Source organism: Ictalurus furcatus, chromosome 26 (assembly GCF_023375685.1).
Source record: "Ictalurus furcatus strain D&B chromosome 26, Billie_1.0, whole genome shotgun sequence".
Lineage (NCBI taxonomy): Eukaryota > Metazoa > Chordata > Actinopteri > Siluriformes > Ictaluridae > Ictalurus > Ictalurus furcatus.
The window spans coordinates 776,095-790,585 of record NC_071280.1 but is presented as its reverse complement, the minus strand read 5'-3'; the positions used below and the strand labels follow the sequence as shown (position 1 = coordinate 790,585).

Genomic DNA, 14,491 nt, shown 5'->3' with positions numbered 1-14,491 from the left:
TTATTTATTTTAATTAATGAAGATGGGAGAAGAGAAAAATGACCGGCAGTGTGGGATATTACTTCCATCATGTGCTGACAAGAAGTTTTACAGACCAGGCACAAGATTTAAAACACACACTTGCAGTAAAGCAAAATGTGTTAGTTTTTATTAATCACAGTAAAAAACAATCTACTTAAAGTCTAAAATAAAATAAATAAAAATAATTCTCTCTGAAGATTACATTTATCAAATAAATATTTAAGAGGGGTTTTTTTTTTTTGGCATTTTTCCTTTTAATAATCTTGAGCTTTTTTTTAACTCAGGGTGGGGATTTCCCAGAATTTGTTTTGTTGTCTCTTATTAAAATGCACAATACCTCATGATTTATTTCCAGTTCAGAAACTTTTTGTATTTAACCAGTCAGTTAAGTCCTCCCGAAATCTAAGGTCAAAAATGACTCAAAAATGAATGTCCAGATGTTTGTAGATCTTTTTATTATTATTATTTTGCTCCAGAAAATATCTGTGATATTCTAGTATACATTTAATAAGCGTTAATGTTCCATAGCTATGCTCCAGATGTTATACGGCAGTAAGTAAGAGGAGACACGGTTTAATCGGATGCTCTTTATTGATGTAGAATTCTGCAGAAAATCAAACTGCAATTCAGTGATTCATGATAAATGATCTGATCCCAATTTAGTGACAGAAATAAACTGATTAAAAGTACAACAATATGTCAATCAACACATGACTGATTTCTGATTAGTTTTCATTTTTTTAAGTGTATGTGTGTAGAAGTTGCTCCACTGAATGGGAAACATACAGGACAGACGCTGAAACCATTCAACACTCGGACTTTCCACTAGTTCAACATCGTTCCTGCTTTAAATTTCTTTACAATTTTCGACATTTCTTTGGTTGACAGTCTTTGGTTCTTTCGTTCTGAGACATTTTACGCTTTTTGTTTTCAATTATTTGTAATTCATTTGTTTCAGTTTCTGTATAGCATTCTCCAGCGAAGAAAGTGAAGTGGAAATCAGGGATGTTATGGAACTGTTTCCTATACAGCTCTGTTAACTCTGGCTCCAGATCCTGCACGCTCCACCGATACACTGGACAATCATTATCATTTTCTCCAATATATGCACCTGAGTGTTTGGGTTTATTATTGTTATCAAGGCAGCAGAATGCCATCCAGAAGTGACTGGGAATTCGCACTCTACCTTCATTTTTCAACGTATCAGTACCCGGCACAACCCCAGTTACTACAAATGCACGCCAGCCTACATTAAGGCAATCTTTGGTCAGTGTGTCATTCATGTTTTTTTCTGTCCTCATCCACGTATTGCGGTTGAACATTGCCGCCTGTGGAGCAGCGTTGGTCAGCGTGAAGGTGGCATCAGCACAGTTCTGTGAGGTGGCAAGGAAAACTGGAGCCAGGTGTCCTCTATCATAGCCAGATTTTTTATAATCTCCGTTCTCAGCCTGATTAACTAGACAAGTTTTCTGGTTTTGATCCTGCATTCCAACTTCCAGCTACATCAGGGAACACACACACACACACACACACACACACACACATTTTCATAATATTAATTTTGTCTAAGATGTGTATTTGATGATTTCTGCATTACTGGATCAGTAAAAAAGATATTTTAGATTTACGAACACTACTTCATCAACAAATCCTGAACGTTATATATATATATATATATATATATATATATATATTAGGGGAGGCTAGTGATCACAGAGGCGAGGTAAAACACACACACACACACACACACACACACACACACACACACACACACACTGACACACACTTATAGACAGACAAACAGACACACTCATGCACACAGACACATACACAGACAGACAGGTGCACACAGACAGAAGCGCACATGCAGACAGGCGTAAAAATTCAGAGACCCACACAGACAGACAGATGTGCACAAATAAACAGACGCATTCAGACAGACAGGCATACACACTCAGAGAGACACACATGCACAAGTGGAGACAGACAGATACACACTCAGCCAGACAGACAGGCTTGTGTGTAGACAGACAGACAGACCCACAAGCACATAGACAGACAGCTGCATATAGAAAGACAGGCAAAGTCATAGTTAGAGGCACACACACACACACACACACACACACGTGTTAGACTTTTATTTGTGCACATAACATTGAAATGATCTACAGAGTGTGTTATTTCTGCTTCATCTGACCGAGCTTCTTCCACAGGCTTTTGACAGCTTCATTTATTTTACTAACCACCAGATGGCGCTGTTTTCGACACTCTCCAAGATAACACATAACAAGTCGATACACAGACTTTCGTTGAATAAATTTCAACTTTTTACTCAAGAATTAAAGCCAGACGTTAAAATTAAAAAGACACTTTAACATTATAAACCGTTATATAACGCACTGAAATGTGATTTTAGGTGTAAAATGTTTTAAAACCTCTTGATCGATGTGTTCAAATCGATTAATAGGACTGTTTTAGTAAGGTCCTCTTTGTTGCTGTTATAGCGCCGCGTCACTGAGTGTAAACACACACTGCTGCCCCCTAGCGGCAAGGAGCCATGAAATCACATGAAAAAAACGTGTTCTAGTTTATTTAAAATATTTTTTTTTCCTTACTTGTACAAATAACAAAATATGTAGAACTTTTTTAAAAAAAGAATGTTTAATCTATGGAATAAGGACAAAAGTCTGCACACATTTCAAGTTTAGATTTTTATATTATTTATTTTAATTAATGAAGATGGGAAAAGAGAAAAATGACCGGCAGTGTGGGATATTACTTCCATCATGTGCTGACAAGAAGTTTTACAGACCAGGCACAAGATTTAAAACACACACTTGCAGTAAAGCAAAATGTGTTAGTTTTTATTAATCACAGTAAAAAACAATCTACTTAAAGTCTAAAATAAAATAAATGAAAATAATTCTCTCTGAAGATTACATTTATCAAATAAATATTTAAGAGGGTTTTTTTGGGGGGCATTTTTCCTTTTAATAATCTTGAGCTTTTTTTTAACTCAGGGTGGGGATTTCCCAGAATTTGTTTTGTTGTCTCTTATTAAAATGCACAATACCTCATGATTTATTTCCAATTCAGAAACTTTTTGTATGTAACCAGTCAGTTAAGTCCTCCCGAAATCTAAGGTTTTTAAAAACAAAACAAAAAAAATCACTCAAAAATGAATGTCCAGATGTTTGTAGATCTTTTTTCTCTCTCTCTCTCTCTCCAGAAAATATCTGTGATATTCTAGTGTACATTTAAGTAATAAGTGTTAATGTCCCATAGCTATGCTCCAGATGTTATACGGCAGTAAGTAAGAGGAGACACGGTTTAATCGGATGCTCTTTATTGATGTAGAATTCTGCAGAAAATCCAACTGCAATTCAGTGATTCATGATAAATGATCTGATCCCAATTTAGTGACAGAAATAAACTGATTAAAAGTACAACAATATGTCAATCAACACATGACTGATTTCTGATTAGTTTTCATTTTTTTAAGTGTATGTGTGTAGAAGTTGTTCCACTGAATGGGAAACATACAGGACAGACGCTGAAACCATTCAACACTCGGACTTTCCACTAGTTCAACACAGTTACTGCTTTAAATTTCTTTACAATTTTTGACGTTTATTTGTCTCACAGCCGGACTTTTTACGCTTTCGTGCCCTTTCAGTTTCTGTATAGCATTTTCCATCAAAAAACTGGAATTTGAAAGGAATGATGTTACGGAAATGTTCCCCATACAGCTGTGTTAACTCTGTCTCCACGTCCAGCACGCTCTTCCGATATGGTGCAAAATCATTACTATTTTCTCCAATATATGCACCTGAGCAATTGGTTTGATTATTGTTATCAAGGCAGCAGAATGCCGTCCAAAAGTGACTGGGAATTCGCACTTTGTTATTCATTATATTATTACCCGGCACAACCCCAGTTACTACAAATGCACGCAGGCCTTCATCAGTGCAATCTGTATTCAGTACATAAGCCATTTCTCTTTCTGTCACCTTCCACTTCCCGCTGTTGAATGATGGATTCTGTGGAGCAGCGTTGGTCAGAGTGAAGGTGGCATCAGCACATTCCTGTGAGTTGGCATGGAGAACTGGAGCCAGGTGTCCTTTATGTAAGCGAGACCCGGAGTAATCGGCATTCACAGCCTGATTAACTATCCTTACACCTTGTTTTCTCACAGCAGACTCAGTAGACATGTTTGGCCACAAGTTTCCATCTTCCAGCTACATAGGGGGAACACACACACACACACACACACACACACACACACACACACACATATACATATATATATATATATATATATATATATATATATATATATATATATATATATATATATATATATTACAGTGCAAAAGTCTTGGGTACTCTATTTTTTCATAATACTAATTTTGTCTAGGATGTGTATTTGATGATTTCTGCATTACTGGATCAGTAAAAAAGATATTTAAATAATAATAATAATAATAATAATAATGTTTATTATTGTGGATTGTATTATAATATATATTTTTATAAACAAAATATTATTGTATTTATTTTACAATTACTCAAAATTAATTAAAATAATAGTTATTCATTATTATTATGAGTGAGTGTTAAAATTATTTTATTATTTAATTAAAATATATTATTATTATTATTATTATTATTATTGATCATAAAATAAGTTGCAGAAGTTATAAATTAAATAGTTATAAGATACAGTAACCTAAGTTGCACTTACCTGAGGTTCAATATACCATTTGTTCTTATCATTTCTTTTACAGCCCATTAGTTTGGTAAACCTGTATGCTGAGTAAACTGGGATCCTGTTCTCCGTGTCATAAAGTGTCGCGAATTCAGCTTGATTATTTCGAGTTTGACAGATCTGTCTAAAGCGATTCCCACTAAAACCCGTAGGAGGAGAAACGACATGATTCGGATTAGCGAAGAACCCTGGACAGCTCTCAGTAAAATCATTCACGACTTCAGCCAAACAGATCGAGAGTGGAAGCAGAAGGAGAACCACACTGAGGAGCTTCATGATGGACGCAGACGTAGAAGAGGAACAACAATGTTCACTGAACGACGAGTGCAGAAGAGTCTCAGAGTCGGAGACTTTATATAGAGAACACGAGGCAGGCGTGATCAGCAGAGCTACGTTACTGTGTCCGTCCTCCTACAAACAGGAAGCTACACGATCAACTGTTCAAACACAGAATTAAAGAAAAGGAAAGAACACACACGATATAAAGAACACACGACGCCACATGAAACAATTACACACAGCTCCAAACATGTCTGGAACTCCAGGAGAACCTACTGCGCGCCTCATGCAATGATTAGAAACAGCGTCAGTGTCGATCAACAATTTTTATCTGATTCAGATCTGATTCTTTTCCCAATTGCTGGATCATTTCAAATCAGACCTTAGCCAGTGTCGTATGTGGTCCTAGATCAGACACGCATCAGATACACTCTTAAAACATCTTGGTGTCAGTGAGTTACAGGATTGATGCAGTTATTTCAGGTAAGGGAAATGCAACCATTTATTTAGTGTTATTTACTTTATTTACTTACCTTAAGACTGATCTGTTCCTATACTTTTGCTCACCTAAAAACGGTGTGTTCTGATACAGAAGGTAGTGTGTTTCATGTTGTTTAACACGTCTAGACGTAAACACCAGGAAATAAAAACTGAAATCCTGAACTCTCGTCTCATCTCCATCTTCTGATCTCAAACCCAGACGTCTTCGGTGTTCCGCACACACTAATGACCCGGTCTCGTGTTCCAATACTTTCGGAGGGGACTGTACGTCAGCTGGACCATCAACGTTCATATAGTTTACTACAAGAACTCAAATCCACCAACACACCTTTTCAATTCGAGGTTCTGCTATCTAAAGCAAGTTATACAGCTCTGTTACTGGATGTTGGGGTTCAGGAGGATTATTCAGAAGATCCACGGCTGCAAATAAAATGTACAAAAACAGTTCCCAGAAGATGTTTAGAAGTTATTAGAAGTAGCTTGTGGAACTTTTAGCTTCACTTCTGTAATTGGCAATCATTGCAGGACTGCAAAACTTTCCAGTTCCTTTATGTTGAGCAACCAGCAAGACTCCGTGATGCAAAGGCAAAAGCGTTTATCCGTTTTCTGTTAATATTCCGTCTTAACAAGACCTGCTTATAGAACCTTTACACACACAGTGTACTGTGTATATTAAACTTAATATTAAGTACAGTAAATAATATATACATGTACATCCAGTACTGACAACTTATACAGGTTTCTGTTCCCTTCATGCACCACGTGTCGTGACAAGACAGCCGACACCCTTCGACGTACCTCCATGTGCCGTGTTCTGGAAAAATGGCTTCTATAAGTCGTGTGATGATCACCGCGTTGGCATCATCTTATTTTCATCTCCGGTGGTATCCTGCAAACCCAGTAAAAACACAGACCTGGCTCTCTGGGATTCGGATAAGCCTTTTATGTTTCCCACGTTTCCTGGAGGTCCGGAATGCCACAACTAATCATTATGGTGAGAAGGTCTTCCTCGGCCTATTGGTCACCGATTATTCCCTTTATAGCTACAAAGCTCATCAGTTCTCTCGTTCTTCTTAATAATGTTCCAAACAGTCGATTTTGGTCAATCTGAGGTCTCTGATGGTTTTTTTTCTTATTTCTCAGTCTTATAAAGGTTTCCTTGACTTCCACACCTGAGTAATCAGAAACACCACGAAGCCCTACGTCCCAGACTTCACGGTGCCTCGAAGAGGGGGCTTATGTATAAAAAAAGTGCTGTAATTTATAAATGGTTTTGACTTAAATGTATAAAATATCCGTTATTAAGATCTGAGAATGTATCCTGTAACCACACGTGAATTGTTAGAGTGCAAATTTCAAACTGTGGAGTACAGAGACAAAAATCTTTTAAAAATCCCAAACACTACAGCGCGCGCTGTGTAATAGAAACTGTACGCAGTGTACCTGAGGCTACTGAGGCATTATTGAAGGCAAAGGGTTATCACACTAATATATATACACAGTGGCAAGAAAAAGTATGTGGACCTTTTGGAATTTCATGGTTTTCTGAATAAATTTGCCATGAAATGTGATCTGATCTTCATCTAAGTCAAGAGTATTAACAAATATAATGTGTCTAAAATAATAACACAAAATAAATTCTGATCTTTCATGTCTTTATTGAGAACAACCAAAAAAACACCTCATAGTGCTTTTGGAAAAAGTATGTGAACCCTTGAGTTCACAGACAGACAGATGTGCACATACAGGCATACACACTCAGAGAGACACACATGCACAAGTGGAGACAGACAGATACACACTCAGCCAGACAGACAGGCTTGTGTGTAGACAGACCGACAGACCCACAAGCACGCAGACAGACAGATGCATATCGAAAGACAGGCAAAGTCATAGTTAGAGGCACACACACACACACACACACACACACACACACACGCACACACACGCACACACACACGTGTTAGACTTTTATTTGTGCACATAACATTGAAATGATCTACAGAGTGTGCTATTTCTGCTTCATCTGACCGAGTTTCTTCCACAGGCTTTTGACAGCTTCATTTATTTTACTAACCACCAGATGGCGCTGTTTTCGACACTCTCCAAGATAACACCTAACAAGTCGATACACAGACTTTCGTTGAATAAATTTCAACTTTTTACTCAAGAATTAAAGCCAGACGTTAAAATTAAAAAGACACTTTAACATTATAAACCGTTATATAACGCACTGAAATGTGATTTTAGGTGTAAAATGTTTTAAAACCTCTTGATCGATGTGATAAAATCGATTAATAAGACTGTTTTAGTAAGGTCCTCTTTGTTGCTGTTACAGCGCCGCGTCACTGAGTGTAAACACACACTGCTGCCCCCTAGCGGCAAGGAGCCATGAAATCACATGAAAAAAACGCGTTAAACGTGTTCTAGTTTATTTAAAATATTTTTTTTTTTCTTACTTGTACAAATAACAAAATATGTAGAACTTTTTTTTTAAAAGAATGTTTAATCTATGGAATAAGGACAAAAGTCTGCACACATTTCAAGTTTAGATTTTTATATTATTTATTTTAATTAATGAAGAGGGGAGAAGAGAAAAATGACCAGCAGTGTGGGATATTACTTCCATCATGTGCTGACAAGAAGTTTTACAGACCAGGCACAAGATTTATAATACACACTTGCAGTAAAGCAAAATATCAAATAAACAAATAAATATTTAAGAGGGGTTTTTTTGGGGGCATTTTTCCTTTTAATAATCTTGAGCTTTTTTTTTTTAACTCAGGGTAGGGATTTCCCAGAATTTGTTTTGTTGTCTCTTATTAAAATGCACAATTCCTCATAATTTATTTCCAGTTCAGAAACTTTTTGTATGTAACCAGTCAGTTATGTCCTCCCGAAATGTAAGGTTTTTAAAAAGAAAACAAAAAAAATGACTCAAAAATGAATGTCCAGATGTTTGTAGATCTTTTTATGATTATTATTTTGCTCCAGAAAATATCTGTGATATTCTAGTATACATTTAATAAGTGTTAATGTCCCATAGCTATGCTCCAGATGTTATACGGCAGTAAGTAAGAGGAGACACGGTTTAATCGGATGCTCTTTATTGATGTAGAATTCTGCAGAAAATCCAACTGCAATTCAGTGATTAATGATAAATGATCTGATCCCAATTTAGTGACAGAAATAAACTGATTAAAAGTACAACAATATGTCAATCAACACATGACTGATTTCTGATTAGTTTTCATTTTTTTAAGTGTATGTGTGTAGAAGTTGCTCCACTGAATGGGAAACATACAGGACAGACGCTGAAACCATTCAACACTCGGACTTTCCACTAGTTCAACATCGTTCCTGCTTTAAATTTCTTTACAATTTTTGACGTTTATTTGATTGACAGTCTTTGTTTCTTTCGTTCTGAGACATTTTACGCTTTTTGTTTTCAATTATTTGTAATTCATTTGTTTCAGTTTCTGTATAGCATTCTCCAGCGAAGAAAGTGAAGTGGAAATCAGGGATGTTATGGAACTGTTTCCTATACAGCTCTGTTAACTCTGGCTCCAGATCCTGCACGCTCCACCGATACACTGGACAATCATTATCATTATTTTGTCCAATATATGCACCTGAGTGTTTGGGTTTATTATTGTTATCAAGGCAGCAGAATGCCATCCAGAAGTGACTGGGAATTCGCACTCTACCTTCATTTTTCAACGTATCAGTACCCGGCACAACCCCAGTTACTACAAATGCACGCCAGCCTACATTAAGGCAATCTTTGGTCAGTGTGTCATTCATGTTTTTTTCTGTCCTCATCCACGTATTGCGGTTGAACATTGCCGCCTGTGGAGCAGCGTTGGTCAGCGTGAAGGTGGCATCAGCACAGTTCTGTGAGGTGGCAAGGAAAACTGGAGCCAGGTGTCCTCTATCATAGCCAGATTTTTTATAATCTCCGTTCTCAGCCTGATTAACTAGACAAGTTTTCTGGTTTTGATCCTGCATTCCAGCTTCCAGCTACATCAGGGGAACACACACACACACACACACATTTTCATAATATTAATTTTGTCTTAGATGTGTATTTTATGATTTCTGCATTACTGTATCAGTAGAAAAGTGTTTGTGTGTCAGTGAAGAAGTGATCCTATTCTGTAATAGATTCATTACTAACTCTTATCTGGCATTAGCTGAAAAACAGACAGAAGAAAGTGTGAGAGTCTCCAGAAGACTAATATAATATCATATAATATCATATAATATCATATAATATATTAACATTCATTAAAATATATTATTATTATTATTATTATTATTATTATTATTATTATTATTATTATCATTATCATTATTATTATTGATTATAAAATAGCAAAATCATAAAATAAGTTACATAGTTATAAAATAAATAGTTATAAGTTATAAGATACAGTGAGTTACACATACCTCAGGTTCAGTATGCCACTTGTCCAATCTGTTACACTTCATTTGACCGGTAAACCTGTATGCTGAGTAAACTGGGATCCTGTTCTCCGTGTCATAAAGTGTCGCGAATTCAGCTTGATTATTTCGAGTTTGACAGATCTGTTTATACTGAGTCCCAGTAAAACCCGTAGGAGGAGAAACGACATCATTCGGAGTAGCGAAGAACCCTGGACAGCTCTTAGTAAAATCCTTCACGACTTCAGCCAAACAGATCGAGAGTGGAAGCAGAAGGAGAACCACACTGAGGAGCTTCATGATGGACGCAGACGTAGAAGAGGAACACAATGTTCACTGAACGACGAGTGCAGAAGAGTCTCAGAGTCAGAGACTTTATATAGACAACACGAGGCAGGCGTGATCAGCAGAGCTACGTTACTGTGTCCGTCCTCCTACAAACAGGAAGCTACACGATCAACTGTTCAAACACAGAATTAAAGAAAAGGAAAGAACACACACGATATAAAGAATACACACCGCAACATGAAACAATTACACACAGCTCCAAACATGTCTGGAACTCAAGGAGAACCTACTGCGCGCCTCATGCAATGATTAGAAACAGCGTCAGTGTCGATCAACAATTTTTATTCTCCTCAGTCATTGTAGTTACACATTTTCCTCAAGAGCGCTTGTGTCCGTGCTACACAGCCGAAAGACAAACTACAACTGTGTAACTCTTCTCCAGAGTGACTTACACAATCTCTTTATTTTCTTCATCACATCTGATTTTCTGCCTGAATGTCACACAGATCTGATTCTTTTCCCAATTGCTGGATCATTTCAAATCAGACCTTAGCCAGTGTCGTATGTGGTCCTAGATCAGACACGCATCAGATCCACTCTTAAAACATCTTGGTGTCAGTGAGTTACAGGATTGATGCAGTTATTTCAGGTAAGGGAAATGCAACCAATTATTTAGTGTTATTTACTTACCTTAAGACTGATCTGTTCCTATACTTTTGCTCACCTAAAAACGGTGTGTTCTGATACGGAAGGTTGTGTTTTATGGTGTTTAACACGTCTAGACGTATACACCAGGAAATAAAAACTGAAATCCTGAACTCTCGTCTCATCTCCATCTTCTGATCTCGAACACAGACGTCTAATGACTCGGCCTCGTGTTCCAATAGTTTCGGAGGGAACTGTACATCAAAATTAGCATCCACACCTGAGATAGCACATCATGCTGAGTGGAGCCTGGAAGATCCTCACTTCCTCTCCTCACACCCTTCTCTCTCTCTGTGTCGAGATAACTTAAACACACCCAAGGTCAATATACATTACATAACATGTTTCAATGCGAATAAGATGTCACCTAGACATGTTTACTGTATTACACAAAAGGTCTCAGTGCGACTGGAAATTATGTTCTCATTCCCTCAACAGCAGTTTAAATAAAATGGTACATGCCGTTAAAGGCAAACTCTCCCAAGGTCCCTCACTCAAATGATCTCCTGTATGTAAATAAGGTACATCCTTCCACAATTTAATCAAATTATAATCACAAACAGCACCTTTTGGTGGACCACAGAGCATCCGGGTATTTAGGGGAGAGCTGGGCAAAGATTCAGGGAATCTGTAGACAGATCTCCCACACGATCACTGTGTGTAGTTTATCTCTACCTGGTATGTAAGTGTTGTCTCTCTCATGTTATGTTATAATGTTTTGGATTTGATTGGAATGTAATGTTGAATGTAATTATTTCTTATTATTAATAGTAGTGTTGGATTTGGATGTTTTCATACCTGGTTAAATAAATTATTAGACTTGATTATATTCTGAAATTATTATCTCTAGTAAATTACCGTAAGTCCTTGTTACAGCAAATCTGCCACCAGGTTAGTACAGGCTAACAATTTGGCATTAAGTTCAGTGTATTTAGAGTGTACTTCCCTTACTATCTAAGGGAGCTAAGAGACCAGGTTAATGACTTGGCTCTAGTTAAGTGTACTTAGTGCGTACATGCTCGACAGGAAATACCAGTTATGGACCAAGTCTAAATAGGGGGAAGTCTAAACCTCTGGTTATTGTAATCTTACTCTAGTTAACGTGTACATAGGAAACTATGGCATGATTATATAAAGCTAATTCTACTCAGATATTACTGGTCTGTCTCTGTAGATTTTAGTGGTCATGACCTCTGACTAGAAAGAACCTTACTATAACTAAGTGTTACTATCTAAGGGGACTAAATAAAGCACTATTTAGGAAAGGGTAAGCATGGGGCGGTCGTCTAAATAGTATTAGTCCATTACCTCTGGCTAATGACCAAGACTGGCGAGTTTGTGACCGTGAGATCTGCGCACACGGCCGGCGCGAGGCTCGACACGGAATCCGAATGAACTAGCGCAATTTAAAGTATAGAATAAATTAGAATTAATCAAGTATAGAAGATCAAAAGTATCAAAACATGAATAACTAAGTAATGAATACAACATCAAGGTTTTTACAATTGGAGTCTGATGTAATTTAAGAGAGAGTCAAGAAGAATTGGAATGCAAATTTAAATATATTCACATCGCTTCAAAAAGACAGGAACACGTGGGAATCCTTCTACCACGTCATTGGATACCGTCGTTGGACCAGTGAGTGGACCCTTACAACCTTGATGTTTGTTTTCTTTCTGACTGTATTTCTGAGATAAAATCATGGATGAATAATACCTTTCTGTGCCTGAACAGCGGGAAAACTGAGGTTATGCTAATAGGTTCCCGTCATCAAATTCTCGAAGCGTCTCCACTGTCTCTGCTTGTTGGTGGCTCTGTTCTAGAGACCCAAAGTAAGATGAGGAACCTTGGAGAAATTTTTGATACCAGTCTTACATTTGATTCTTTTGTTCAGAGCACCGTTAAAACATCCTTTTTCACCTCAGAAATATGGCCAGACTGCACCAATGCTAAACTTCTCTGTCGCTGAAAAGCTGATTAACTCATTTGTTGTCACTCTGCTGGATTACTGTAATGCCGTTTTAGCCGGAGTTTCTAAATCAACAAACTGCAATGTGTACAAAACTCTGCTGCCAGGATCCTGACTGGGACCAGGACATGTGACCATATCACTCCTGTTCTGGAGTCCTTGCACTGGCTCCCGGTCAGGTTCCGTGTCCCTTTTAAGATAATGATGTTGACATACAAGGCACTACATGGCTTCACTCCTCATTACTTATCTGCTTTATTATCACGACGAGCACAATCCCTTTTTACTCGGACTACATGTTAGACAATCGTGAAGTGTGTTGTAAAACACCAACCTGGCCAGACTGGTTTATTGAACCTTACGTAATCTGTTTAGATTGTGAAATAGAATGTTGTGTATGCTTACATTATTTTTTGAAGCAATTATAAAATATCTATATAATAATAATACAATAATAAAACAATTATAAAATAACTGGCGTGAGTTCTAAAATAAATAGTTATGATACAGTAGCCTACGTTGCACTTCCCTGAGATTCAATAAACCACACTGAGGAGCTTCATGATGGACGCAGACGTAGCAGAGGAACAACAATTTTTATTCTCCTCAGTCATTGTAGTTACACATTTTCCTCAAGAGCGCTTGTGTCCGTGCTACACAGCCGAAAGACAAACTACAACTGTGTAACTCTTCTCCAGAGTGACTTACACAATCTCTTTATTTTCTTCATCACATCTGATTTTCTGCCTGAATGTCACACAGATCTGATTCTTTTCCCAATTGCTGGATCATTTCAAATCAGACCTTAGCCAGTGTCGTATGTGGTCCTAGATCAGACACGCATCAGATCCACTCTTAAAACATCTCGGTGTCAGTGAGTTACAGGATTGATGCAGTTATTTCAGGTAAGGGAAATGCAACCAATTATTTAGTGTTATTTACTTTATTTACTTACCTTAAGACTGATCTGTTCCTATACTTTAGCTCACCTAAAATTGGGGGTGGTCTGATACAGAAGGGTCTGTGTTTTATGGTGTTTAACACTGTTTAAAGTTGTCTGGGGAACTTCTAGCTTCACTTCTGCAATTGGCATTATTGCAAAACTGCAAAACTTAAAAATGATGATCTGGTCATGATCCACCTGTAGAAGTCACTAGTAACTCATTATAATGCGTTGGAGCATGCCGTGTAATAAACCCAATGTTTAGGGAGTTGCATGCTCCTCCGGGTGATGTAAACCCTGGATGTTCTCCTGATAGAAGCTTGAGATCGCTGCTCTGGAATATTTTTCTTCATTATGGTGAGAATTCTTCTGTGGTCAGCTGTGGAGGTCTTCCTCACCCTACTGGTCCTTTAATGGTTACAAAGCTCATCAGTTCTCTCGTTCTTCTTAATAATGTTCCAAACAGTCGATTTTGGTCAATCTGAGGTCTCTGATGGTTTTTTTCTTATTTCTCAGTCTTATAAAGGTTTCCTTGACTTCCACACCTGAGTAATCAGAAACACCGCGAAGCCCT

The 14,491-nt window shown here is 37.5% G+C and overlaps 2 protein-coding genes across 3 annotated transcripts; both read right to left on the bottom strand.

The window, feature by feature from the left end:
* Window positions 1-2,992: 2,992 nt before the first annotated feature.
* Window positions 2,993-5,533, bottom strand: LOC128602359 (endonuclease domain-containing 1 protein-like). Its single transcript, XM_053616118.1, has 2 exons — window positions 4,766-5,533; window positions 2,993-4,259 (listed from the first exon to the last, which is right to left on the bottom strand). Exons 1-2 carry the CDS (start codon window positions 5,063-5,065, stop codon window positions 3,636-3,638), a joined length of 924 nt encoding a protein of 307 aa, XP_053472093.1. The 5' UTR covers window positions 5,066-5,533; the 3' UTR covers window positions 2,993-3,635.
* A 3,078-nt stretch (window positions 5,534-8,611) lies between these two features.
* LOC128602433 (endonuclease domain-containing 1 protein-like) lies at window positions 8,612-11,820 on the bottom strand. 2 transcript variants are annotated; one of them, XM_053616226.1, is made up of 3 exons: window positions 11,025-11,820; window positions 10,019-10,472; window positions 8,612-9,589 (listed from the first exon to the last, which is right to left on the bottom strand). In XM_053616226.1, the coding sequence occupies exons 2-3, from the start codon at window positions 10,310-10,312 to the stop codon at window positions 8,945-8,947; spliced, it is 939 nt and encodes a 312-aa protein (XP_053472201.1). In that variant the 5' UTR covers window positions 10,313-10,472; window positions 11,025-11,820; the 3' UTR covers window positions 8,612-8,944. The 2 variants fall into 2 exon arrangements, with proteins under 2 accessions (XP_053472201.1, XP_053472200.1); XM_053616225.1 differs by having other exon boundaries at window positions 10,019-11,820.
* Window positions 11,821-14,491: the final 2,671 nt, after the last annotated feature.

Coding starts and splice junctions, on each gene's coding strand:
- LOC128602433 (XM_053616225.1), bottom strand. CDS start 10,312: ATGAAGCTCCTCAGTGTGGTTCTCCTTCTGCTTCCACTCTCGATCTGT. Junction 9,590..10,018: donor AGTGGCATACTGAACCTGAG/GTATGTGTAACT, acceptor CCCCTGATGTAG/CTGGAAGCTGGAATGCAGGA.
- LOC128602359 (XM_053616118.1), bottom strand. CDS start 5,065: ATGAAGCTCCTCAGTGTGGTTCTCCTTCTGCTTCCACTCTCGATCTGT. Junction 4,260..4,765: donor AATGGTATATTGAACCTCAG/GTAAGTGCAACT, acceptor CCCCCTATGTAG/CTGGAAGATGGAAACTTGTG.